Source organism: Sinocyclocheilus rhinocerous, unplaced genomic scaffold (assembly GCF_001515625.1).
Source record: "Sinocyclocheilus rhinocerous isolate Xijiao unplaced genomic scaffold, SAMN03320098_v1.1 scaffold640, whole genome shotgun sequence".
NCBI lineage: Eukaryota > Metazoa > Chordata > Actinopteri > Cypriniformes > Cyprinidae > Sinocyclocheilus > Sinocyclocheilus rhinocerous.
The window spans coordinates 219163-246998 of NW_015666536.1; the positions used below are offsets into that span (position 1 = coordinate 219163).

A 27836-nucleotide genomic window follows, 5' to 3' on the forward strand; every position below is an offset into this window, starting at 1 on the left:
TAAGTAAGAATACACTGCAGATAGGTTATGTAACCCATTTGCGGCAGTTCATTGAATTAAGCGCTGGAGCTGCTGAGAGCAAAGCGGTGAGAAATAAGAAAAGAGGAAATGGGGCTACATGAACACAATTCAGATTCACACAAGTAAACACAGACTAGGAACGTAACAGGGGTTTTAGGCCACGCAACCATAACATTGTCTAGCTTTAAGCCATTGTGAGCATCACAGTTTCATTACTGATGTGTTTTGTTCTTTAGAACTGGGTTCATCACTATCACCAGGTTTAGAATCAAACGTCCCATTTACATTACACCAATGGCTTTACTCCCGTTCCAATGCAAGCATGTTCGTAAAAGTAAACTTTGTATGAGCATCACAGTGTTATACACAAGCATAGGAACTAAACTGTCATGCTTTAGAACTAATGTGCTAATAAAAAGAGACAGAGAGCATCTTTGTATACGTACTGACTGTAGTGTCTTAACCATAATTTCTCATGTGATGTTGGTCATCTTAGTGCCATAAAATAGCATGTTATACTGCTATTTTACCTAAAGATCTCACTTAGTTTGTGTCTTTGAGATGACCCTAAGGAATAAAATGCGGTAGACTATATGTTACTGTAATACCATTTCACATGGTACAAAAATGTACTGCTGGCAATACATACACAAATGGTCACATTAAAATATATTTAGCACTTTTGTCTCATATTTTATGAACTTGTGGGACACTGATTGTAAAAGCTAACATTTGAAAAGCTTTGATATGACATACAATCCATGGCAGTCTAATTCTTGTCTAATTTTGTTTCAACAAAGCTGATGAGCACTCGCATAACAATCACACATCTTCAGTGAGTGCTTCATTACCATTAGCTTAAACGCTAAAGAAATAAATGCCACCAAAATTACCAAACATAAAGAACAGAACATTATCTTAAACACCAGTTACTCTGCATTGTTAAGTATCATTTCCTAATATTAGACGCCAAATCAGATCACTGACAATAAGTCACTCCTAATTAGCAATGACTTGCCCTCACACTTATTATGCTTGATGATGGTTTTACTGTAAAAACAACACAGCAGAGTTTATACAGATACAGCGGTGAACAACTTGAAAAAGCTGCCTTCTCTTCTTATTATTGGCATATACAACACAAGGCATGAATCTTTAGGCTCATTATGTGAACTTAGGTCACAAATTACGTAGCCTCTCATAAATCGAAGCTCTCAGCAGTGAAGAGCTTGTTATACCATTCAGCATGGTAAAGCTGATGTCTAAGATGTCAGATTTATATTTAGCTTGGTCAATTTAGCTGATTTGTTTTGATCAACCTGGCTAAAAACTGGACTTGAAAACCAGAGATGGGTATATATCATTGCTATGGCCAGGATCCAAAATTAACTTTTTTGTTACACTTGTCAATGCATTGAGAAATTTTACATCATTAATATTTGTAATCTGACATGGAACTGTTTCACATTACTTTTATTTTTCAAAAATCCTCATGCCAATAATTAGCAGGTCATTGTATAGTCTTGCAGTGAAATATGACTGCACAAATATATATAGATTAACTGTTATTTTTGTTCTTAATATTTTTATTTTGTTGGCTTAACTGTGAAGAATATTTCACATATATGTTAAAAAAAAAATGATGTACATGCACTTTGTTAAAGTAACTGTTGAAGTTAGCCATCAAAGCCATTTTACTTGCATTTTCTGTTTAAGAGGAAGAAAAAGAATACTGATATAGTGCCTTTCCCAAGCTCAAGATCACTTTACAGAATTGCACTGAATTTAATTAAAAAAGTGTTAACTTTGGACCCTGGCAGAGTCTGAAAAAGACTTGCACCAGCGGGGAAACAACAACAACATACAGGTTTGCCCTTTTTGTCACATTATTGCTCTGTAGTATGAATGACCTGATCATGGAAAATACTACATGCTGGTGTGTGCTAAAAAGCTAATTGATATCCAGCGTTTTATCATTACCTTGAATGCACAATATCATCTGATGTTTTCTGTATTAAAAAGGTCCCTCTGTGTATTGCGATGACTTTTTGTCCATGGCCATGTAAAATAGTTAAAACTATACACACAACAGAAAACTAAAGAAGATCTATGCTGTTATTCTACATAGCAAACCCCATTTGTAATGTAAATGTTCAGTGTGTAGTCACCTGTGTATAAGAATATGCATGTTATTAAAGGGGTCATATGATGCGATTTTAAGTTTTCCTTTCTCTTTGGAGTGTTACAAGTTGTTCATGAATAGATAAGATCCCTAAAGTTGCAAAGACTAAAGTCTCAAACCCAAAGAGATATTCTTTATAAAAGTTAAGACTCGTCCACGCCCTCCTAAAACGTGTGGAAAATAATGTTTTTTTTTAAACTTAAACACATTTCATTACACCAAATACACAAAATAATGTTCTTTTTGGCAACCCCTTTAAATTAAATGTTCAAATGTGCTGTTTTTGACCTTCTACATCTACTTATTAAATAATCAGAAGTTGACCTGAAAATCTTGAAGAATAAAATGAGCTTTTAAATATCACAGAGTGGTAAAACAGTAAAACTATCTGTTTGTTGTTTGACCTCTGACGTTGCAATTGCAGAAAATGGGGTACAGCAAAATGAGTCCCCTGTAATGAAAACGACTCATTTGTTTAGCAATGACTCACAGTCTTAGCTTATGAAATCTAATATGACATGCTTGTTGTCTAAATGATTTGAGCCCAAAAGTGCATATTTGATTTATGGCCCTCAGAATACGTAGCTGCGTGCCTGAAGTCTGCAGTTTCACTGAAAAGGTGGTGACTTTGTGTTGACTTTGATTTGTGGGCCACTTTGAAGTTAAATAAAGCAGATAATAAGAATGTCGACTAAGTGATTTATGGTCCGATCCAAGAAAATGCATCACAACAAAAAGAACAGTATGCAGATTTTCATCTATATAGCCTTAACTCTAAAGATATGATCAGCAGTTTAGTAGACGAATATACACAGTTGGGTTACATAATTAGAACTTAATAAAGTGTCCTGAATTGTCAACATAGTTATTTGGCATTTGAATAGCTTTATCAATATATTTAGCAAATTTCTTACAAACTCTCTATACCTATGACTACACATTGCATTATAATTTGATTTCTAATTAAGATTCAGTTTTGGCCACCTATAAAGAAATGGATTATGCCGGGAGAAATGTTGTCTTCTGCAAAATTACACTGTGGTTTTAATGTAGGCTACTAAATATAATAAGTAACAACAAAAGATGTGGTAAGAACTGACTTGTGAGGATGCGAATAACATTCCATACGTTATTACTGGCCTACTGAGTTTAGAATTTATTTTATTCCTTTTTTTTTGTTTTGTTTTTTTATTGCTTTTTATAATAACATGGCCTTAATCTTAAAAAATGTTTCCACCTCTTGTTTCTTTAAAAAAATTAGAAAATTCTATACATTTATTTTACAATTCATAATTTTTCCTACTGGCTTAAAGCACACCAGAAAGAAAGTAAATCAAAAATTTCTGAAGATGGTATCAAGTATGCATTAAAACAAAGTGTCCACTCCAGCAACTACAGCTCTCAAAAAGTCACGAAAAAATGCACACACTAACCAAATACATGCATACATACAATACATGCATACACAGTCATTTTGGGAAGTATATGATTTTTCATCATTTTCATTATGCATCTCTTGTCTTCGTATATTTAATTTTCATGCCCTCTTCCAACACAAATTATAGAGCTCTTACAAAATATGGGGATGCCATCGATATTAGACACTAAGCACATAAACGCTTCATTGACTAATATTTATGAAACCTACTGGTTTTGGAATGTTGAATCTAAACACGATGGCCATTATCTTGAGGTGCCCAATACCGGTGACATTTAAACAATAGTCAATGACAACATAAGATCATCACTGTACATGAAGTGTTTTATCGTTTCTAATGGACTTTTCTATAGCAAACCTTTGGTCCTTGTATCTCAACCTCTCAAGTAAACTCTAGTCAACGAAACCTTCCCCAATGAGAGGCTTTCTGCCTTTGGAATGACTCTACAATGAACCCAGCTGTTTGACTGGATCAGTAAGGCTCTGGCAACCACATGCGTTTTGCACAGTTCAATGATTATGAAATGTGTACAATATACACAGCAGGACAAAAGCTAGCAGTTTTTTGGGTTAAATTCCACTTTTTTGGCAGGCAGTCTATGTTGAGGCATACATTGCAATGACTGACCTAGAATCAATTCGAATGTACATCTGAACCAATGGAAACATAGTAAGAACGAGAACAGTTTGTTGTAGCATGAGATAAGGATATAATTACTTTGATTACACCTTTACACTGTTGATTAGGACAATCAGAGGTTGATTAAATATTTATACTAAATATTGTTAATAATAAATAATCATTAACCAAAGGGCTTCCGGGTTGCAGGCGTGGGGGGAATAAGACTGACAAAAAGCAAACATCTGCTGATTTTTGCCTCCATCTACACAGTCCATTCCAGATACTTTTACATTAAAAGGGTAGTTCACCCAACAATGAACATTCTGTCATCATTTACTCACCCTCATTTCATTCCAAACATATTTGGTGTTGTTTTGGACCCCATTGTATGGACAAAAACCATCTTTGAAATATCTTCTTATGTGTTCTGCAGAAGAAAGAAAGTTATATGTTTGGAATGACATGAGGGTGAGTAAATGATGGCAGAATTTGCATTTTTTTGGGTGAACTACTCCTTTTATGTTTACATTTTCCACATTACCTTTTGTGTTGCTTCTTCAAGAGCTACCAACAGATTTGACTGGTGCTATACACTCTGAGAAAAAAGGTACAAAAGTTGTCACTGGGGCGGTACCTTTTACAAAAGGTACACTTTTGTACCTTTTAGGTACTAATATGTACACTTTAGGTACTAATATGTACACTTTAGGTACTAATATGTACCTTTAAGGTACCAATATGGACTCTTTAGGTACAAAGGTGTGCCTTTTGAAAAGGTACTGCCCCAGTGACAACTTTTGTGTCTTTTTTTCTGAAAGTGTACGGATTTGTGACATAAAATAACCCATAGATCAAAAAGGTCTGGATCGACTACTTTGTTAATACACATCACCACCTGATGCAATGCCTAATATTCCTCTGGACAAGAGAACCGACAATTCTAACATAACAGACATACTAATTTCCACAAGAATGTACCTTGATACCTTTATATTGATTTGTGCAAGATATTTCTTCAGCGTGAACACAGTGTATATCATCTGCACTGCTCAAACACACACAAATAGAGACAAAACACATGCTACACTCAAAAACAATATCTACTCTTGTCATTTGACATGTACTGTATATTTTTAGACGACAGCCATCAGTGAATCTGTCTAATGTGCAAAATAACAAAACAACAGAAAGGAAAACTCTCTAATCTCTTTTTCATTGCTCAGTTTAACTACATGAACAGGTGCAAGATTTGTGGTTTTGTAACAAACAAACACACAAGCAAGTAAACAAACAGACCATATCAATGCAGCTTTAAGACATGCTACAAGTCTCTTTTCTCATGAATGTCACTTGGGTGTTTTGGAAAACCTTTTTTAAATGGCATATGCAGTTTAATATTATACGCAAAACATTTTAGTGATTCATGTCGGTGGTCTCCACACAGAACACCTTCTGACACGGTTTATTTACCCGGAAGAGTAAAACAAATTACAGTCTGAATATCTGCTAAATGTCAAATTTGACAAATGTACTTTCACTGAACATTTAAAGGAGAACAACACCTTTTACAATCCTTAATAAATCATTCTATTGACCATTAATGCTTTGCTCAGAGGATATTTTCCAGGTATAAGGTGGGACCTCTCGGGGGGAGTCTCAGTGAATACGTCTAAATAACTGCTACCAGAGAAACTGCAAACACACTATTAGATTTGCTACAGGACATTTGTGATAAATGCATGCCAAGTGTTGCTTGTAGGAGAGTGCTGCATAATTTGATGGATGCTGAAAACTGCTACTTCCGTTCGCTACTATTTTTCACATAGTTATTTTTAAACAGAGTTGGTCTTGATTAATTATGTAAGCACAAGGCTGGAAAAACGTGAGGTGCATAACTGTTAGAAAAACACGGAGTGACCAAAAAGAATCGTGTTGGTGCTAAATAAGAGCAAATGTACTTATTGTGATATCTGCTCTTGCAAAACATATATGAATACCCTTGGGAATACCCCTAGAGATCTAAAATAAGCAGGAAACCACCTGCTTATAGATTCATGCTAACATTTTTGGAGGCCTTCTGTTTAGGTCTTTTGTATTAGTTCATGTATACAGACAACCTTCTTGCGCAAACCTTTCATGTTAACGGCTAATGTAATCTAGCAACTGCAGATGTTATACACTGTTCTGGACGAAGTGTACACAAGAAATGAGTGAGAAGGGGTTTTTAACTCTGGACAGCACTGTTGTTGATTGCTGGGGTCGCGAGGGTCACCCCAGGGGCAAGAGTGCCAGACTTGGCCACCTCTGGACCTGTGAAGTGCTGTCTGACGTCGCCCCCTAGTGGACAGGAGCTGATATCTTACCAATTATGTTCACAGACATCTTTCAATCAAACATTGGTTACGTGGTCCGGGTTTTCCCTGACTTCAATGCACTCGATTTCCTCTCTCTCCCTCTCCCGCTCCCTCTCTCTTTCCCGCTCTTTCCGTTTTGCCCGTTTCTTTTTCTTGTGCCGCTTCTTAGAGGGCGGGAAGAATGTCAAAAACACCGGTAGGATGACGAAACAGTGCAGCACTGTGCAGCCGGCTGTGAGAAGGGAGCACTTGAACAGTGTGTAGGTCAGGTTAGAAGGCACAAAGAGAAGAGGCATTATCCCAATCACAAAACACGAGGTGTTCTGCAAAATAGCGGCCCCATGCTCCTCTAAAGAGATCTTGATGCACTGAGTCCGCGTGTGCTCAGTGGCCAGTACGAACGTGTAGAGGTGGGGGGCACAGTGATCCATGGCAAAGTTGAGAGTATAAATAAGGCACAGGATAGAGATGCTGTCCATGTCTACATTCCAGAGCGTCATGAGACCCAAGACACCCAGTTCCACAGAGGTGACAGTCAAAATCAACCAGAAGTTCCCCAGTGGGTTTATGACCAGGAAGAAGGTGAGGATGAGAATAGTGAGCACGCTGAATCCCGATGTTAAGATGGGGGAGATGATGGAGGAACTGTAGCGGTCCATGAACACGAACGTTGGGTTGAAAACGATGAACTTGATGCTGTTTATGAGGGAGAGAGGTCGAAGCCTCTCCAGCAGCTCCACGACCTCCTCCCTGGTCTTCTCAGTCGTCCTGGCCACCAAGTACATCTTGGATGCGATGATGTCGTACTCGTCTCCATTTTTGGAGAAAATGATGTCGTCCACAAAGTGTTGATATTCTGGGCTCCTCAGAAAAGAAGTCTTGAGGATGTTAATGAAATCACTTTTGGTTGAGGCGCTGACATTCACGACCCTCAGATAGTGAAAGTAATTATCGATCCATGAAATCTTATTAAAGCCCTGGCCCAGCGTCTTGAGGTGCTCCTGTACTGTGGAGTTCCAATACTCAATAGGTTCGTAGATGTAAAACCCAATCACCGGACTGTAGTTGCTAAAGTATTTCTGTTGGGTCAGGGCGAACGACACACTGGGTGAATTACTAGCTAGCAGATTAATTATGTTGGAGCCATCGCTGATTTGTAAACATCCCATGAACGAAAAGGAGGCGTAAATCAGGTAGAGGATAACCACAAAAGGCTTGACGTAGGTGTTGGTAATCCATTCTGTGTAATGCTCCCTCAGGAAGTGCTGAATGAAGTGGTTCTGGTACGGTGCGCTGTCGTGGTGCGTAGACAAGTCGTGGCCATCACTCATCATGGTCTTAAACCAAGTGGGCTGGCGGTCCAGATACTCCACTGAGGGGATCTTGCAGCAGAAGACGCTGTGATAGCGGTTTTGCTCCAGCTGCCCGGCAAACACCAGACAGGAGCCGTAGAATGAAAATACGTAGAAGTAGTTCACCAGGATTGCTACACACATGCTCTGGCAGAAGACCTTCACGGATTCGATGTTGGTGAAAGGGCTGGCACCCATGCCGAAGGTGATAATATAGAGTGAGCTAGTCATGGTGTAGCACACCATCACGTCGGCGAACGCATCTGCCACTCTCTCCTTGAAGGGCAAACTCTCTCTGGTTCTTCTCCAGCCTGCCAGAAGCTCAAACACACCCTTCGTTCCATGTCCTGAAAACAAAAAAGAAGCTATTTATAGTTTGATGCATGGAAAATTCACAGAGAAAATTGATTACACGGCATGTGCAATGTCAGCATAAATATAATCTACAAAAATATAAAACATGATTAGTGTAAGACCGATATATCAGCCAGGGTGATTAATTGCCCATTTTCATATTATTAGCATTGAGTGAAAACTGATTATAGTGTTAGTTGTGTCAGTTCCAAAATCTAACAACAGCCAAGTTTCAGTAGGCAATATTCTTTTTGTACTTTTTTTCCAGTGAATTTTAAGCATCTGAATTAAATTAATTACAAATATACATTCCAAACTACTTGTCCTAAAATTTACAATATACAAAACAGCCCTCAATCAAGTTTGATTTTGGATATTAATTTCTATAAATAGATAAATTAAATAAATTACAAATGTGTTAAATTAACGTTCATTTATTTTCAGCAATTATATGAATACTTAATTTGCCATGATTAAATTGTACAGTAGAGGCCAAAAGTCTAATATTACAAGTGAAAATGCTTTTTTTTGTAGATAGATAGATAGGCTCATACATCACATCTAGTGTGTGCACAATGACGCCTTTGAACATTTTAATACTTTTGACTTTCATCCATCCACTAAATATTTCACTCAGCATCAAGGACATCTCTACGCACGCTGTTGCTGTCGCTGTCAAGAATATGTCACAAAAACTACTCTCTTACCTCTTTCTACAAAATCATAAATTTTCATTGACCTGACAAGCCACTGAGAAAAACCTAATTAACCATAAAGGATTACGCCAATGTAATGAGTCAGATGGACCGGCTTTCCCTGCTTTTAGCTTTATTAAGAGGAAAAACAAGTCCATTAGCTTGTGTGAATTCATCTGCAAGATGAGGAAGGCACGTGGTGGGCTGGTGGTCACCCAGTGGCCGAAGATCCAGGTTGCTAATACAAAGACTGCATGTTCAGTAGCATACACTCATAGAAGGGGCATCACAATCTTTCTTCTTCTCATCAAGCATGCTTAAGATAGGCACTTAGCCTCAGGTTGCTCCGAAAGGGATGTCCCTTCAATCACAGGAAGCTGCTCTGAATAAAAAGCAGCTGCTAAATGGCAATTTAAACCTAAACTACTAAACACAAAGTTTGGTAGAAATGAAACATTCAGACATCTGAGCGTGAACATGGGTCACTACTTGCCAAATTAATTAGATCAACAAAACCAATGTACAAAGAATTTAATTTGTGATTAGCTGCTGACCCTGCCATCTCATGAACAACACTATTACTGCTTGAGCAATTCTTTTGAATTCTCCAATTAAGAAGATTAATTAGATTCATGAAGTGAGTGCCATTTATTATTTGGAAAATGTTCAAAAAATTGCAAGATTAATGCATGATAAATAAAGTTTCACTTCATTTTTGCTAAATGGAAATGGAATTGTAATCTCTTGGCTGATGGAGGCTAATTCATTTAGTTCAGTAATTCCCAACCAGGAAAGTTTTATTTGTGTTTCGCTAATAGACTACAACAATTACATTGAAAAAAGAAATAAATAATAGGCACAGAGAGAATTTTCACTCAGAAAAGTAGTAAATTTCAACAACAATTACAAAGAAACAGCAAGTAACATTGAATTAAATGTGAAATTCTGAAGTAGAAAAACTGAAATAGTATTTTCTTGTAAACATATTCCAATAATCTTTGTTTTATATATATATATATATATATATATACACATTTCAAACAACCACATATCATAAGAAGAATAAAAATAAGAATGCAAGTATGTTTTGTACAATAAGCACAAAATAATAAAAGCAACATTTCTGTAAATTTTGCAAAAAAACAAAATAATGCTTTCCCACTGAATGTCTCAAAGCAATATACTTGTCAAAATTGCCTCAGAACACTGAACTCCACAACGTTTTATCTGTTAACATTAATTCACTGGGAACTAACATGAACAATTGCTTTTTATTAACATTAACAAAGGTTTATCAATGCTGTAAAAATATACTACTCATTGTTAGTTAATGTAACTAATGCATTAACTAATATTAACAAATGCAACTTTATTGTAAAGTGTTACCTACGCTATTATAGAAATTATAGAAATTAAATTTTTAATTTAACTAGTTTTTCATATAGTTTTTCAAATGGTGGCATGGCTGTAGTTTAAATTATATTTAGCTTGTAACTTGGCAGTCTACACTTTAAAAGCTTCTCCTACATTGTCTACTACAATGCACATATATATGCCATGTTATATTGCTCTTTTCAATCACTCAATGAATTTATGTTAATAAAAAAAATGTATGTGAATAAAATGTAATCTGTGCTATTTTGCATAGAAAGGGTTGTTTGTGATTAAAAGCATGGCATATACTTCATTTTAGCAATTTGGATCAAGTTTGGATTGCAGGTGTGAAAAGTACAGTATGCAGTGAAAATATTGTTTAGTGGGTTTGCTCCTATATGTCCTCACTGTTGTATGTTAATGATATATGATCATGTTGAAGTATGATGAGTAAATGTATATGTATGTCTGGAACAGCAATAGGTCACTCACTACTCCACGTTCAGGAACAGTGAGAGCCCCATTGGCCCTATTACGCAAGTGCTGGTCGAGTGAAATCATCCTAGACTTTGTTGAAATGGTTTTATTTTAAATGCCTCAATAATCTCTGTCTTATTCTGTGATGTATAAGCGGCACCCTTGTGCCAGCTCACGGCTTTGTGCTTTCAGCTTTGAATACACTCTATTTGCTGCTGCACTCCTTAACGTTTGGCGCTGCTGCTGTGGCAAAAAGTGTCTTGTTTCAAGATGTCACTTTGCTATACGCGCTCCTCTAGTGGCCCCGATTTAATTTACACCCTTGAATGGATGGGCCCCCTTTGACATAACTTGTTTGAAAAATCACTGCCATACAGTAGATGTAGTATGCTATTTTAGGAGTAAGCTTATGCATACTGTCACAAGACTGTCTAAAATTAAGTTTGTCACAAAGAAATTGTGTTTCAAAGGAGAAGCGAATAATAGAATAACATAATAGTGGATATTAATAACTGAATACATTTATATTGGATAGAATATAATGGAGAATATTTTTCTTATATTTGTTAAAGTGCTAACCCAGTGATCCCCAGCTACTGCAGGGGGCACTTAAGCAAGTTTGTGGAGGTACTTGGCAAGATTAAACCTATAAAACAGAAATGAGAAAATATTAAGGTTACTAAAAGATTATAGTAATTAAAAGCTATTCATCTTTTTTCTTTGTAATTAACAGCTTAACAATTTCCTGACTTTTTAAGGGGAAAAAAGTGGGTCCTAATAATAATGGCCATTTGGATTATATAAATGTTAATTCTAAATGATATGTAGTATAATAAGAAACATTTTTTTCTGATTTGGTGTAGATGAAGATAGGCTTAAGCCTCCTTGATGGGGTTGCTGGGGAGCATAAGACAAAAAAGGCTTGAAGGCAGATATGCAGTTTAGTCATGTTTTGTCTCTTTGTCCTGTTTCATTAGACCTTTAGAACTGAGAACATTTTCTTTCTGCCCTTGACCAGCAGCCTGATGACACTCCATTTATGTTGTGGTGATTCATTCTCAGCCCACACTGAAGAAATCGCCATGTCATTCTGAAAAGAGTTTTGTATCACATTTAGTACCATTCCAGTGCATTCTGCTACGATTGTTTTGTACGCTGTTATGGATTATAAGGTAACTAACAAGCTGGTAAGATTTTAAAACATTTTTGTCTTAAATCTTTTATCGGCATAATTATTTATGTGGTGAAATGTTGTGTAATATGTGGTTTGACTGCACCGTATCCCTTAAATGTCCGTCTAGTTTGAACTTGCCACTTGCTTGCAACTGCGGTGTTCACGGAAGCTTTGCGTTCAAATATTTCAACTCAAATCAATATTTTGTGTCTAATTATTTACTTCTGAGGCAAGTAGCCGTGTAATAAGCAGGGTTAATGTACATCCAGCCGGTTGTTATCTCAGAATAACCCCCTTCAGGGTGATACAAGACCACCTGGTCCTGATCACCCTGTCGGGGGTTATTCTGAGATAACAACCGGCTTGATGTACATTATCCCTTACTTAACGAATGTAGTTAACTAATGTTAACAAATAAAACCTTATTGTATGGCGTGACCATATTTTATATAATAATAATATATAAACAAATCTAAATTTGAACAGGTCAATTTATAGTAAATACAACAAAATACTATAATTTTTCAAATCTAAACGATGAACAGATAGGGACTCAAATGTGTGATTCATTTTGAATCTGTTCATTTACATGAAATGCCCAAACATACTGATTCACCAATGAATCAGACTTTCCAGCAAGAGAGAGAAACATGAAACACTGTTATAGATGAGATACTGAAACATGTAGTTCACTGTTAATACACTGAAAAACAACATAAGTAACACATTGAATCAAATATGATTGTAGTCTTTCTACTTAAAAATATCACATTTTCTTGTAAAACATACTCCAATAGTCTATTTTATTCTCAACTTTAAAAAAAGCTTTTTTTTTGTGTTGTGTCTCTACTTTTAGTCAGTTACTTCCCAACAATGGTAGTCGAGCAGACTTCCGGTATTTCAAAAAGCAGATTCAGATCCCTGGGTAGTAAACAGGATTGTGGTAAAAGCATCCTACACAACACTCAGAACTGACCTGAAAAAGGAGAAATTGCACTGCGCAAACTGTGTTTTTTTGATTTGTGGGTATGTTTGGGTGTTACATGATTTGCATAATTCCTTTAGTGAATTGGGTGCTGAAACAATGCAGACCGCTTGCACAAATAAACAGTGGGCGCAATTTATTCATAGTGAATTCCCTCCCCCAGAGTGTTTTTCCCATGCTACTTTGTGAGAACACCTGGGAACTGAACTGCAGTGTTCGCTGCAAGTCTCACAAGGGGTACGATAGGAAATAAAGGGCTGTACCTCATGTCTCCGGGTGCTGGTGAACAGGTACAACATTCCACATAGCTAAAGAGGGCAGTTTCTCACAGGCCTCCCGTGGACGGTTCCAGCCGGCGCCGGCTGGAGGAAAGCTACTCTGAGGCCGTGTCTTCAATATAAAGAGCTGCATCACCTGTCTCGCTGCAGTGCAGTGAGTCATTAAACTAAATTACTGCTTTAAAACTTCAGCACCAGAGCAGCTGCAAACACATCCATCACTGGCAGGAAAACACCCTACGGATGGACCCTCCGTACACCTCTCATAAAGCATGTCCAGTTGTGACAGAAGATGGGGAAAATATTACACAGATTTCCATACTGCATCAGTCTTTCTGTGCTGCACTGACAAGACATGTACAATAGCCTATATATCCTCTGAACAGATATTCTGGAAGTAGTGCAGAATTTTTTTAGTTATTTATTTTGCAATTTATATTTATTTTCAAATGGTATTACCACATTTTTTGGATATGCAACATGCCATTATCGTCATAGTTCTTCTTTGTGGCAAATACTACAACAAAAATGGCTTGATTTAAAGGAATAATTAACCAGATTTGGAGTAATTCCCCAATGCATTTCCTGCAGTGAATGGGTGCCGTCAGAATAAGAGTTTAAACAGCTGATAAAAACATCACAATAATTGGTGAGCAAGTGATGTAACGCTAAATTTCTCCAAATCTGTTCTGATGAAGAAACAGACTCATCTACATCTTGGATGGCCTTACGGTGAGTACATTTTCAGCCATTTTCATTTTTGGGGTTATTAATATGCTTTTTATGTATTCATATCTTTTTTTTAAATGAAGAAAAAATACATTTAACAAATAAAATTTTTCTAATCGGGATTTTTTTTTATTTATTTAATAAAAAATATTTGAACAATTTTTTCAGTAAATAAAAAGTTTCTTACCCCACATTTATTTATCAAATAAATATATCTTGCTTTTGCAGTGCAAAAGCTTTAAAAAACTGCTTCATTTTGTTGCATGACATAACCAGTATAAAGGCAGCACTTCTCATTAAAAAATACAAAATAAAACAGGCTGAGAATGCTGCATTACAAAAGTACCCAAAATTAGCATTTCCTTTGACAGTAAAAATGTCCTTATCTTAACACGGCACACATCACATCTCACCGTTAATCCCGCTGCTAAGGATTAGGTGTGCAATCTGCACAAAACTCAACAGTCAAATGATTGCAGTCAGAAGATGGAGAGGATGGTGTGACTCGTAATGAGAATCATTGTATTGAAAACCTGCTGCTTCTTGTGGCACCCCACACATCTGCCGCATCTGCAACTGCTAATGAAAAAGCTTGTGCAAATGCACCACATGTAAATCAGCAGAGGGCTTGAGTTCACACACACGTAATTTCATTGGAGTGGACCTCATCAATCTCATCAATCCTGCTGTTGACTTTAAGAACCATAATTTAGCTGTGTTTGGCAGTGAATAAGTTTCCATTTTAAATCTTAGCTGAGCATTTATTTTTATTTTTTTCTGTAACAATGTTAAAGTCTGTACTATCACTTTTGATCAGTTTAAGCATCCTCGCTGAATAAAATATAAATTTCTTTGATCAATAGATTTATAAATAAGACATAACAAACTGACCTAAGATCTCTTTTTTTCTAAACATAAAGAACGGATGTAAAAATAGCCAAGAGAAAGTACAAAGTCTTCACATATGAAAAAGACTGTCCAATAAAAGAAGACTAATAAAAAAGTTGGGGCTTTATATCAATCTCAAATGAATAGCTAAAACTTTCAGATCTTTCTTATGGCCTACTTTTCTGCTGAGACGCCAAATGAGCTGAACAAAACGCCCTGCATTTACTGTGCCACGGGCCACACTATTTCAACTATTGAAAATCATTTCTTGACCTCAAACCCACTAGGAGGACAATTTAATTGTTCATTATCAGTTTTGCACAAAGTAATGAGGCTACTTTGATATCAAAAAGACAATGAACTACAGTCGTAAAAGGAAAGCAGCAATCAAGAAAGTGCTTGAATGGCTCATGATCGCCCTTTTCCATCACTCACTTTCTATATGCCTTACAATCTATGACAGCATTTCATGTCATCGTAAAACGTGCCACTGTCAGTGTATGTCAGTGTGTTCAAGGCCTTCACCGGAAGATCTATTTCTCTTAACAATTGTACTCCCACAATAAAAACATCACTTTTCCTTTTAGTGGCATAGAAGCATATATGACAGTAAAATTATTGTCCAAACAGCTTCAATCCAAAACACTTGTATTTCTAATGCCAATTATTCCATTATTCAATCCGAAAAAGAAAAAAAAAGTGAAACAAAAATCATACAGCTGAAGGATAAAAGGACTGGAATATTAATGACAAATGGAGGGAGAATGAAGAATTACTATTACTATTTCTATTTCACGCACCGATTCAGTGGTCGCACATCATGCCTGACCAAACTATGCAAAATAATTTTTTTCTCTTGGCTTGCGATGTTCAACAAACCTTTCTCATCCTGATTCTTCCTCCTGACAATGGCAAATTATCCAGCCACAGGCTTAATGGCATGTAATATGTGACGCTTGAAGACATTTGTGATAAGTAGTTCATCTGTAAGACCCCTAATCTCTTCCCCAGGACTTGCTCTTGCCCTCTAGCACAGAGGCAAATCAATGCCATTCACCATGGCCGGTTTTCAATCTACTAACACCCCATCATCTATATTTTCCTGCGGGAGACAGCAAAGGTCTGCTGTAAATGCTGGCGGTTGCACGTGTTTGTTTCTAGAATGGTGACTGAGATGGGATTGGGCTTCCCAGGCACTGTGAATGTGTGTTAGCCATGACCAGGCACAATCATGCTTGTGTGGAGAGAATTGCAAGGAGACGGTCCAGATCCCAGGGCACATGCTGTTCCACAGTCTGTGGCCCTAAATGAGCTCGATCAATAGGACTGACGTGCTGGGGAGTGACTACGCCACTGCACACACACTTACTCACAACAGACATACACACCTTTAAACCCAGACACTAACTTAACTACATTTTTCCAGTAGCACAATTCAGGCGTTTTCAAAACACGCTGTATTCTAGTAAAACAGCTGTATTCTAGTAACAAGCTACATCTAGTCATCTTTCTCCTAATTTTGGCTTTATCTGCTTTATGATTAGTTCTTTCATTTGTGTTTGTCAGTGTTATCTATTTATCTTTCATCTGTTTTCTCATATAACAATCTAATTTCTTATGCTTATCATTTCTCTATCATTATAATATTTTAGCCAAATTTCATAAACGGATGTGCTCATAGGAAATCAAACTAAAGGTGCAGCAATGTTTTCTTTGTAACTGACATGTTTAGCATGCCGCATTTTACTCAGTAAGTTTAAACATTTGTAGATGAGCTGTGAAATTCCATTTAAGCCTACATATAGTTTCTACAGAACATCAACCATAAACGGGTCTTTGTCCATTCGATTTTCAATGACGTGACAACATGAAAAATAAATCAGCATTTGTAGAACTGGTAATGTCAGCCTTAATCCTGACCTGGGCTGCATCTCCCAAAAGCGTCATAAACCTAAGTACACCGCAAAACTTTTGGTGTAGGATATACTTTGAAACAATTTTCGCTCAGAAATTGCTCGTAAGTTTCACAAAAATTTACAAAGAAACTGCAAGTAACACACTGAAATAAATGTGAAATTTTGATGTTGAAAGAATAGTATTTTCTTGTAAAACATATTGAGATAATCTTCAAAAAGTATTTTTTTTTACAGTGTAGATTGCAGAAACCATTTGCACCAATGGTCTGTACAATCTACTTAACATAATTTGCTTTTTTTATTTTGATGAATTTTTGGATAATTTCAGCTTTTTTGGCATTGTGCTACTGCACTGTTTCTGGCTTCACCTTTCTTTTCTTTTATGAATTTTCATTTCTTTGCTGTCAACATGACTCGCTCACCATGTGAACTTCTCGCATCTGGTCAGTTTCAAAATATTCAGCATAGCAGACTCCCGACTATTTTGGAGAGGGTGAAGGGGACCACAGATTGAAAAATTAAAACTAGTTGCATGACAGAACACAATTTGTGGATTTTTTTTCACCATAAAATGGCATTTTAAGAGTTGAAGATTCTTTAAAAATAATCCTTTTGTGGTGCATGAACAAACAACAGTAGGTGAGTAAATAACGACAGAAATAACATTTTTGATTCATATCTCTGTCCTTTAAAGATATTTATTTATCTTTATAAATGTGATATTATGAGAACTAGCCTTATAATTCCTATGGTTTTCATGATCAAGGCTCATCATACGTCAACAGCAAACAGCTTTACTGTATGTGCACGGTGATCAGGAGGTGAGTGAGTACTCTGACATTGATTTCCTATCCTGTCATTTGTCCCAGCAGAACAAAGCATTCGCCACTCTGCCACTAAGACGTGTGGCAGGAAGCAAGTCTATAAATAGGCCCCTTGCTGTATGCGTCTGAACAAAAATAACCTCCAAACTTAAACTGAAGGTATAGCATGATGCACTCCATTCATTGTCACAGACAACAGCGTCGCACATTGTTTTCTGCAGAGCATCCATCTTCTGCCAAGTCCTTTTAAAGGGACAGTTCACCCTAAAATGAATATTCTGTCATTATTTACTCACCCTTGTGTCATTTCAACCCTTTTTTTGTCCCATTAAAGACAAAGTAGCTTAATGTAGCTTGAACATGTCTGTTTAAAAAAGGATCAAAGAAAAAACATAAAAAGTAGTCCAAACTTATGCACTATATTCCCAGACTTCTGAAGCCATACTATAAATTTGTTTGAGGAAAGCCTTGATTTCAATTGTGTCTATTCTATCAAAAAAACTTTCAGAATCATCCACAAACTTGAAACCAATGTCACTTTGCCAACTCGACGGAGCCACCCCGTGTCCCCGGGGTCCCCGCAGCACATTGTGATGTGCCTTGTAGAGTATCACCATTCATCTTCGCCGGCTGGACAAAATCTATTTCTACAGATTGTCCTTCCTGCGAAGCTCAAATGGAAAGCACAGTAAATCACAGGTCCTCTGGTATTGTGCAAAGAGCTCAAAATCCAGTGGTCAGGGAGCAATTAATCTCTCACGCTGGGCTAGCCTTGCAATAAGACTGAGCATCTGAGGGGTCCAGATCATTAGGGACGCCGTAAACGGTTGGCTGAAGCTTAAGAAGTGAGTATACAGTACAGCACCAAGCATTATTACCTTTGATCCACAAGCTTCACAAGGACATTCATGATCATAAAATCCTACAGTATAGTCAGTCTCTTCGCTGACAATGTTGCTGTCTTCTTAAATTGGGCAGCCACATGTAACTGATGGTTGATTATGCTATTGCGCTGCTACAATAACCAAACCCATCGCAGGAACTGACTGAGAGTAAGAATGCTGTAAGCAGTTATTCTCTGTAGGTTATAATTGTGCGTTTGCACCCTGTATATCCTTGTTTTGAGAGAATCATGATTCTACCTCCACAGGAGAAAACAAATTGGCACGCTTTATATCCGAAGCTAATTAGTACCACTCAGTTGAAGGTTGTGACAGTCGTCACCTAAGGGCATCTAATGCAACCTAGACAGGTGTAAAATCTAAGGGTGTTTTAACACCTGCGAGATGTGTTGAGTTCGGAGTTCGTTCAATTTCCAAGTTTGTTTTAGCTTGCTAGATTGTGCTCCACAAAAATAACACGTCAAAAAGAACACAGCACTGTTGGAAATTAACGACTGTTCCTTATTATTCTCCCAAAATGCACGAACAACAGAAAGAAAGTGAGCTAATTGTCATTAAAGGATGAATATTCTGCAGACTAAAATGTTCCTTTAGATTCACACTGCAATTATTGGTGCAATGACATGTTTGCTATCTAATATAAAAAAAAAAATTTTTTTTTTTTTATTAATAATTCTGGATTAAGTTTCAGTCAGGCAGGCACTATTATGGAGGAGACTAAATCTGACATTTTTCATCAAGTGGATCCAACACAGTAACAAAATAGTACAAAAGTAAACAAAATGTCATCAAAAATGAAATACTGAAATGTATTATTCTATATTGCTCTTCATCTTATCCACTTCGTTTTTTCTGTCTCTCGACAGGATATATCAGCCAGAAGGTGGCGACAAATGACTTAATGTGAGTCAATGAATTTTTCACTGAACCAATTCGTTCAAAACACTGATTCATTCAGGAACAAAACAGCACTGTAGGGTGTTGCTCGGAGACGGCTGACTTCGTTGGAACTATTCCAGTTGACAGCAAAAATACGGAAAATAACGTGCTTAAAATGTAAGCTACTCGATATGAAATACTTGTTTATTGAGCTATTTAATGTATAAGAGCACTATCAAACTTGCAATGGTACTGTACTCTGAATATGAAACAAACACACATTATAGCAGGAGCCAACCATATTTATCCTTTTAGTGTAATATGTTTAAGACAGTAGTCTAGTTTTACTTTGCTTCTTTCATGGTTTTCTCAATGAGGGCATTCAACCTGTCCATTGTAACATCTGCTTGATTTGGCTGGGTTTTACCAAATCACATGAATATGTAAATACAGCAGAATTTGATTGGATGCACGCCTTGTGACGTCAACACAAAACAATACGTGGAAAGTGTTTTCTTCCTTTTTTCAGATATGTGGAAAGTGTTTTCTTCCTTTTTGTCCCTGTTTATAAATCTTTTTGTTTTGCTATTCTAACTAAAAATGCTTATCTTCTTCGTTGCATATTATTATTTACATTCTGCATTGGTTTTCTTTGTTAATTCTTTTCTTGCTGTTGATGGCCCTATCAGAACAGACTTGCTACCCACCAGGTGAGAACCACTGCGCTGGATCAATGTGCCCACCACATGGTTCTGTTCTATGTAAAAGCGCCAACAAATTACTGAGACATTCAGTGGTTTATCATAAGCAGTAGGCTACATTAACTATACCATCAGTCAGATCTGCAGATCATGTTAATGCTACATCAGTTTATATTCATTTTAATTTTCAGGCAAACGTTCACAGATCTTTTCATTGTACCACAAAAATGTTGAAAAATGTCTAAATATCTTCCATTTCTATTCATAATATCACAGATTCTCCTTCTGTAATGATGAAGCCCATTGTTGCTCAAGCACTGACCCCGATGACTGCCATGGAAAACAATTACACCCCCCTCCCCCTCCTGAGGAGTCACACAGCAATTATAATAATCCTACATACAATCACCGCAGTCTCCGTGAACAAAGCCGCACTTACCCATGGCAAAAAAGGGGATCCCAAGCAGCGTAGAGTTAAATTTCCCATCAGAGATGAAAAAAATCCCAGCTGCCGTCACGTTGGCGATGCAGATGGTAAGGATGCCCAACAGGCCCAGGAAGGGTTTCCCACGCAAGCAGTCCCGCATAGAGCTGGAGATGGTGGCCGCCAGGAGCACCAGCACCAAGCTGACCAGTACCTCGCTCTTGGCCAGCACGCCTGTCTTGTGGAAGTCCCGCCATAAGCTGAAGGACGAAAGTGACTGGATGTGTAATTCCTGGCTGTCTGTAGCCAGCTGGTGAACCAGTTTACAGAATTCACTCTCCCACTTCTCAGAAATGATGTCCTGCACCACTGGTCCAAGGTTGCGGAGGTAGTAGGTGATTTGGATGGCGCGAGCAAACTTGACTTGTTGATCCCGGCTATTCACAGGCAAGGCCACGCCACCCAGCTGATGGCCAATAAAGGACACTCGACCATCCTAGAGGCAAAACAAACCAGTTACTAATTTCTCTCTTTCATTAAAGGAAACTTATGAGTGAAATTTAATTTGAATGCAATCTAACAAGTGTACTTTACAATCAGGGAAAATCAACTGCTGTCAAAAAATGTTAAATAATTGGTACGTTTGATTAACAAATTAATTGAGATCTGTAATATGGGCTACTGGAAGAAATAGAAGCAGCATCCATGTACTGATCATAAAAACTTATTCCAAATAATTTATCTTATAATAAAATATATCCTATAAAATCTAAATGAATCTCTGGTTAATAATCAATATACTGCGCATTTTTACACTATACATTTGTAAATCGTATAGTTTAGTGTTTTATTAGTGGATTAGTAGTAACACATTGAAGTAATTTGCAGTGTTAGTCTTTTTTTTAAACTACATTACGAGTAAACAGGGAAGAATTAAAAAACGTGTCCACATTTACTAAAATGAGGGAACAAATTCATAATTTGTGGCCATGATAAATAATTGTTTAAATATGTGCAGGGCTCCGTAGTTGGTAAGGTTTTGAATGGACAATAAAATACAAACATAAAAGTGGGGCCTTAAAGAGGAAAGAGAAGGTGGAGACGTCAGTCAGAAGGATGAACTTGCCAAAAGGAAGGCCCTGGAAAGTGCAACTAAAACAAGTGAGTAGTACATTCATTTTACATTTGCATGTCTGTTATGTGAATATTTCATTGGGCTGCCATGCCGATTGTTTGAGTTTGCGTGAAGTAGTTTGGTATTGACATTGTGAAGTTTGGCTGTGCCTTGGTTATTTTAGAATTATGTTAGTTCCAATCTGATTAATTAGGTAACTTGCTTGATAATTTTTGACTAGTACTAATACTACTCTTGTGTTAGATCTGGATGGCTTGTTACTTTACAGAGATTATGTATTTATACTCAGATGAAAATAATGAGATATACAGTAAAAGTTCTTTGCGACACAATGTGTTTGGTATGGTATTTTTCTTATACTCTATGATTCTTCATTGCACTTATAGTTTGAGGCCGTTAAAATTTTTTTGCATATGAGCCAAGGGCTGACTTGCTGCCACTGCTGCGTTTTAATATTAATTCCACATTATAATCATGTGTAACTTGCAGAATCAGCAAGCCAGTTAATGAGCAGCTATGTTGGTGTGGATTTGTTCTGGTATTTGAATGGATTTAACACATTTCAACAATGTATTAAAATGGTCTTCCATAACAAACAAAAAAAAAGGTTTCTCAAGGAAGCAGTGTGTACTTAATGTGTTTTAGCTAAATGTCAGACAAGCAAAACTGGCAAGAAGAAAACACAAGCTGATATCAAACCACAGCATGAATGGTTTCACTGTTTCCCAACAACTATTGTTGCTTTATTGTTATTTTTAGTAACTTGTCTTGTGATGGCAGGATGTGTTTGTTATTCTGTTTAAAATTATTAGTTAGTTGATTGTTTGATTGACCTGTGTATGTGTGGAAAACATTTCAAAAATTGCATAAAACTATTTTAAGTGAATACAATTTAAGGAATCTTAATACAGAATAATGTTAGTGGTTCTTGTAATTGCAATTAACTCAGTGTTTTTAATGATCTGTCTGCATTTGAATGATTTAACACAGCTTATCTAATTCATACTGGATTCTAAACAGTGTATTTAATTAATACTATTGCTTGTTATATGTTCTCATAATTTTATTGATTGAATATACTGCACAAGGCATCTATCATGAAAAAACAAAACAAAACAAAAAACAGGATAAATTGTAAAAGTCTAGATTCTGTGAGTGTCTTCTATCTAGTGCACATTGCATCACCAGGCTTCTCGAGTGAGAACTATGCAGCTGATTCCGAGGCAGCACACACTAGAATACAGCAGCACGGAGTCTATTCATAATTCTGAGCGTTTTATAAGGCACAGTCGCAATATGCCGAGATGGTTTTTGCAGTTTCATTGTTGCAATGTCGCTCCATAGCACACAAAGGCTGCGTCTCAAAAACCTCGGGAAAACGCTGTCTCGTTAGGCGGCTCGCGAGGTTTTGAAACACAGCCAGACAATGTCTCTTACCTTTAATGTTGTATTCGGATAGCTCACGGGGACCTTGGAAAAAGTGCTGTTAGACAGAACAGCTAAGCGAATGTCTTCGAATATGGTGATGATATCATCCAGGAGGCATCTCTTGTCCCGGTGGCTCAGGACACAGAGATGCGCGAAAGTGTAATTGAAGCCTTTATAATTGACATGCATATCCACGACCTTCTTGTGCACCTGGAGCACCTGCTCGGCCAGTTCCAGGATATTTCCTCCGGATTTGGCCAGCAGAATGAGCCTGCCATATCTGCCGGGGGTGTGCAGGTCCGAGTACAGCTTGTGCTTGGACTGGTCGATGGGGAAGAGGCTGTTGGCGAGACTCCGCTCGATCTTCGCGAGGCTGTGCGTCGGGGCGACCAGGATCTCCAGGTCCGTTTCGGGCTTAAACCGGCTCAGCACCGTGGATCCGAAAATGATGGTCAGGACTGCGGGGACGGTGAGGAAGAACACCGGATGCCTGCTCACGAACAAACCCAGCCAGTAGAAAGAAGATTTCAGCCCTCTGTGTATCACTTGCCGCAGCATCCTCCTCCAGATCCAGCTTGCAGCAGATGATGCCCCGGTTCTTCCTATGAAGCACATGTGACATGTGGCTCCAGTTCAGTCAATCCGTACGAGAATACTCGAGTGTACACCTGTGAAGCACTGCAGCGATTTGCAAAAGACAGTGAGATATTGATCACTATAGAAGCTTTTTGGTTCCATCCATCCCCCTGATGTGTGACTGTTTCTCGCGCTTCTTCTGCTGCAACAGCAGCCAGCCCCAGTCTGATGTGCATGTGTGCTTAATTCAGACTATTCGGAGGCGCCTGATTTATGGGCTTGATTGTAACCATGTGCTGCTGTGTGCATGGAAGGAGGCACGACTGGGAAATGCTGGGAGGGTGGGGGCTCATTTTTAAGAACACGCGCGATTCAAAGCCCTTCACGATCGTGGACTCACCTCTTGAAATAGCCACTCGATTACTAATGAATGAGGCATTCCCATCTTAAGGGCGGCAGTCCACACAGAAGGCCAAATGCAGTTACAATGCAGACAAGCAAAAAATAACGTTAAATGTACGAGGCTACTCAAATCTAAGTCCTTAGGACTTGCTGATGAAGTGACTTATTTACCACCAACGAAGCCTATAATAAATACACTAATAAACGTCATTAACTTACACTATAGTGTAAGTATTTCTATTTAAGCATTTAAATAGCGTTTTCACGTTTTAGTAACTACAAAATTGTGCGAATACGATAGACGCTTCTAACAGGAAACCATAGCAACCGTCCGTTGTTCGCTTCTTATTAAGTAGGCTACTTTGACAATTCCTGACATTCTTTACAGTAGCCTATCATTTCATTATGATTTATACTAAATAATATGTAATGCTATCTTTTTAATTTTGTGCTATAGGCTACTTTATTTGCAAATGATTCAACTCTGAATAAAGCTTTCTCTAATATGAACGTATGAAGCTGCTATATTTTCCTTTTTTTCATGATTGTCTGCATATTGTACAGCCTTCATCTCAGAGACTCAGTGCTCTACATAAAATAGAATACACTATCAGCCTGGGGTGATTCTTCAGTTAGAAGACAACTGACCTGAAGTCTTGAAAAATTAAACCTTTCTTCTATGTTAAAAGCTTCATGTTTTTATTTCGTTGTGGAGCAGAAGTAGCTATAAAGCCTCTTTTAGTGAGCACAGCAGAACACTGTCAGAACCAAAAATAGATGCACGGACTGCATGCAATAGAAAAAAATAGACCAAAAAAATAAATAAAAATACTGTACTCTCCATACTGGAAAATTATCATTATTTTATCTTACTATTCTTATTTATTTATTTATTTTTATTGATGTATCGGTCTAGTTAATTTATTTGTATTCACTTAGTTTTGTTTTTGTATTCATGATTAAGGAACTGTTTAGCACCTTTTTTGTGAAATGGTGGTTCTGGGACATAACTTACTTCAGGCTCTAACTTAATATGATCTAAAATATAATTTACAACCTGTAATAAAAACTGGGGTACTCCATAACTCATTTATATGATTTCATACTCTGTAAATAAATAGCAACATGATGAAAAAGTCTGTAACATTTTTGCAAAAAAAAAAAAAAAAAATGCAGCAGTCAAAAATAGATTTAACCAAGTAAATAGTGAAGAATAAAATTGTGATCTTGCATTAGAATAATTTCCCATTGTTATTTGTAATTTTCACTGATGTTTCCCTAATGGCATAACCTATGAAGTGAAGTGAATGCACAGTTCTAAACAGCTACCCGTGCTTTTAATAACCTGACACAAAACTCTCTACACATAGCTATTATGGATGCAAAATTGTTGTTTGTGCAATATTTTAACAGAAGCCCCACATAAAATAATTTTCTGCACTGCTGATCATGTGTGACTGCAGAGATGACCTGTAATCCTGTTCGGTTAAAGCTTCTTCATTATTTATGTGTGGATGATGTTGTGTTTACAATCAGTGAATGGCTAAACATGGTCATCAACACAGAAAGACTGTAATTTGGTTGCTGGCTATGAATAGTAAGAACTTTACCACCTTTGAGCATCTGGAACATAACTGGATGCAAAATTAGTTGAGAACAACTTTAAACAAACTACTTTGAGATGGTACACACCAAAATGGATATGTCAGAATGACTTGGTGGAGAAAGATGCTTTTAGCCTGCAAAACGTTGTAGTTACAGCATCTACCAGCAGGGGATACCTGCAGAAGCTAACCAGCAAAGGCACTGGATGCTCTCATGGATTGAACAGTATGAATGGTGCAGATGTGACATGGCAGAAAACAGCATGTTGCAATATAATTGGGATAAATTGGAGACCATCACATAATAGTATGACTTGTCCTAGTTTATTCCCCAGACCATTACCAAAATGAGTGCACTCCTTTTCCAATTTAACCTAAATTTAGAGCCATCAGCAGTCGTCTTCTTTACCTCTTGAGCTCAAAGGAATCAAAGGTCACCTAAAACCACCACATGAGACAATTAAATGATATATGTAGATTCTCAACACTTCTCACACCTTTTAAGCACCGACACTGCAAACATTTAGGCTCTTTAGTAAAGATTACTGCAGTGTTGCCAGATCTCGCTAGAAAAACAAGCAGCCTAGTCTGACAAAACAAGCCCAAAATTAGTTGAGAACAACTTTAAACAAACTACTCTGAGATGGTACACACCAAAATGGATATGTCAGAAGATTACTGCAGTGTTGCCAGATCTCGCTAGAAAAACAAGCAGCCCTTGTCCTAGTTTATTCCCCAGACCATTACCAAAATGAGTGCACTCCTTTTCCAATTTAACCTAAATTTAGAGCCATCAGCAGTCGTCTTCTTTACCTCTTGAGCTCAAAGGAATCAAAGGTCACCTAAAACCACCACATGAGACAATTAAATGATATATGTAGATTCTCAACACTTCTCACACCTTTTAAGCACCGACACTGCAAACATTTAGGCTCTTTAGTAAAGATTACTGCAGTGTTGCCAGATCTCGCTAGAAAAACAAGCAGCCTAGTCTGACAAAACAAGCCCAAAATAGGCAACATGCTTCACTAAAATAAGTCTAACTAAGCAAGGCTGTTGCTTCAGATAGAAAGGTGGCACACTGGGGTGTATTTACTGGGGCCCACAGTTTCTTAGAATTAGCAGACGTGGCAACATTGGACTACCCAGATGATAAGAAATAAATAGCGCTGAAGTTGGAGAAGGACGTGGAAGAAGAAAGTGGGACAGGGTGTTGTGTGGTTGAGAGGAATCCCATATTTTTTGCAGTCTCAGTTGATACGGGCCTGCAGTCAAAGCTTAATGTGCACTTCCTGCCAGCCGCTGTTGCCAAGTGGTGGGCTTGTGCAAGAGTGGCAGGTCAAACGCACTCAAACATGCACATCTTAAAGCACAGCTGTGGAGAAACCACATTGTGAAATTGCTACAAAATGCACAAATACAAAACAGACATTGAATTCAATTAAATTTAATTCAAAAGCTAAGATTAAAAAAAATGTAGGACAATGCAGGGGCGGATTTAGTGAATTGGTGGCCCCAGGCAAAATATAGGAATGGGGCCCTATATAATTTGCACACATTTACCTAGATCAACCTTGATGTTTCTTTTTTGTTGTGATGCTTGCTGCTGCACATTGGTGCCCCATAGTTGTGTCCAATCTATCTACATTTTCATGTACATGTTATAACGGCTTTCTTTCATGTTGTAGACCACGAAATAGCAATTGATTCACATTTGAGATACAGGTTTTCACAAAAACAAAATAAATTATAAAATGATAAACCTCACAAATGAGCCTTTAAACCATTTTTTTTTAAGAAAAGGGATGAGTCGGGAAATATAAATTATTATATTAATTTAAAACGGGGTTATGTGTGTGCATTTTTGGTCTAAACAAAAACTGCAGACGGGATTATTGAAAATGAACATTCATTCTCTGCCAGCAGGAGGCGCTTTTGGAACGCCAGAAATATAGAATGAGAAAAGTGTGGGACTGTAAACAAAGCAGAGCTCAGCTCATAAACGCTACTTTATCAGATAAAATTAAAATGCCATCAAAACTTTTCTGAAGACTTTTTCTCGATTCCCTTCAGAGATTCAAATTCAAAAGATATAATATCTTGAATTAGTGAGAATGAGAAA

General features: G+C 37.3%; 1 protein-coding gene across 1 annotated transcript; it reads right to left on the reverse strand.

Moving 5' to 3' along the window:
- Window positions 1-5826: 5826 nt before the first annotated feature.
- Window positions 5827-23990, reverse strand: ptchd4 (patched domain containing 4). Its single transcript, XM_016543903.1, has 3 exons — window positions 23142-23990; window positions 20585-21065; window positions 5827-8316 (listed from the first exon to the last, which is right to left on the reverse strand). The coding sequence occupies exons 1-3, from the start codon at window positions 23745-23747 to the stop codon at window positions 6653-6655; spliced, it is 2751 nt and encodes a 916-aa protein (XP_016399389.1). The 5' UTR covers window positions 23748-23990; the 3' UTR covers window positions 5827-6652.
- Between the last annotated feature and the right edge of the window lie 3846 nt (window positions 23991-27836).

What these genes read in the sequence shown, in the direction of transcription:
- ptchd4 (XM_016543903.1), bottom strand. Translation starts at nt 23,747, where the DNA reads ATGTGCTTCATAGGAAGAACCGGGGCATCATCTGCTGCAAGCTGGATC. An exon ending in ATCCGAATACAACATTAAAG is followed by an intron (nt 21,066 to 23,141) that starts GTAAGAGACATT and finishes TTTTGCCTCTAG; the next exon opens with GATGGTCGAGTGTCCTTTAT. An exon ending in GATCCCCTTTTTTGCCATGG is followed by an intron (nt 8,317 to 20,584) that starts GTAAGTGCGGCT and finishes TTTTGTTTTCAG; the next exon opens with GACATGGAACGAAGGGTGTG.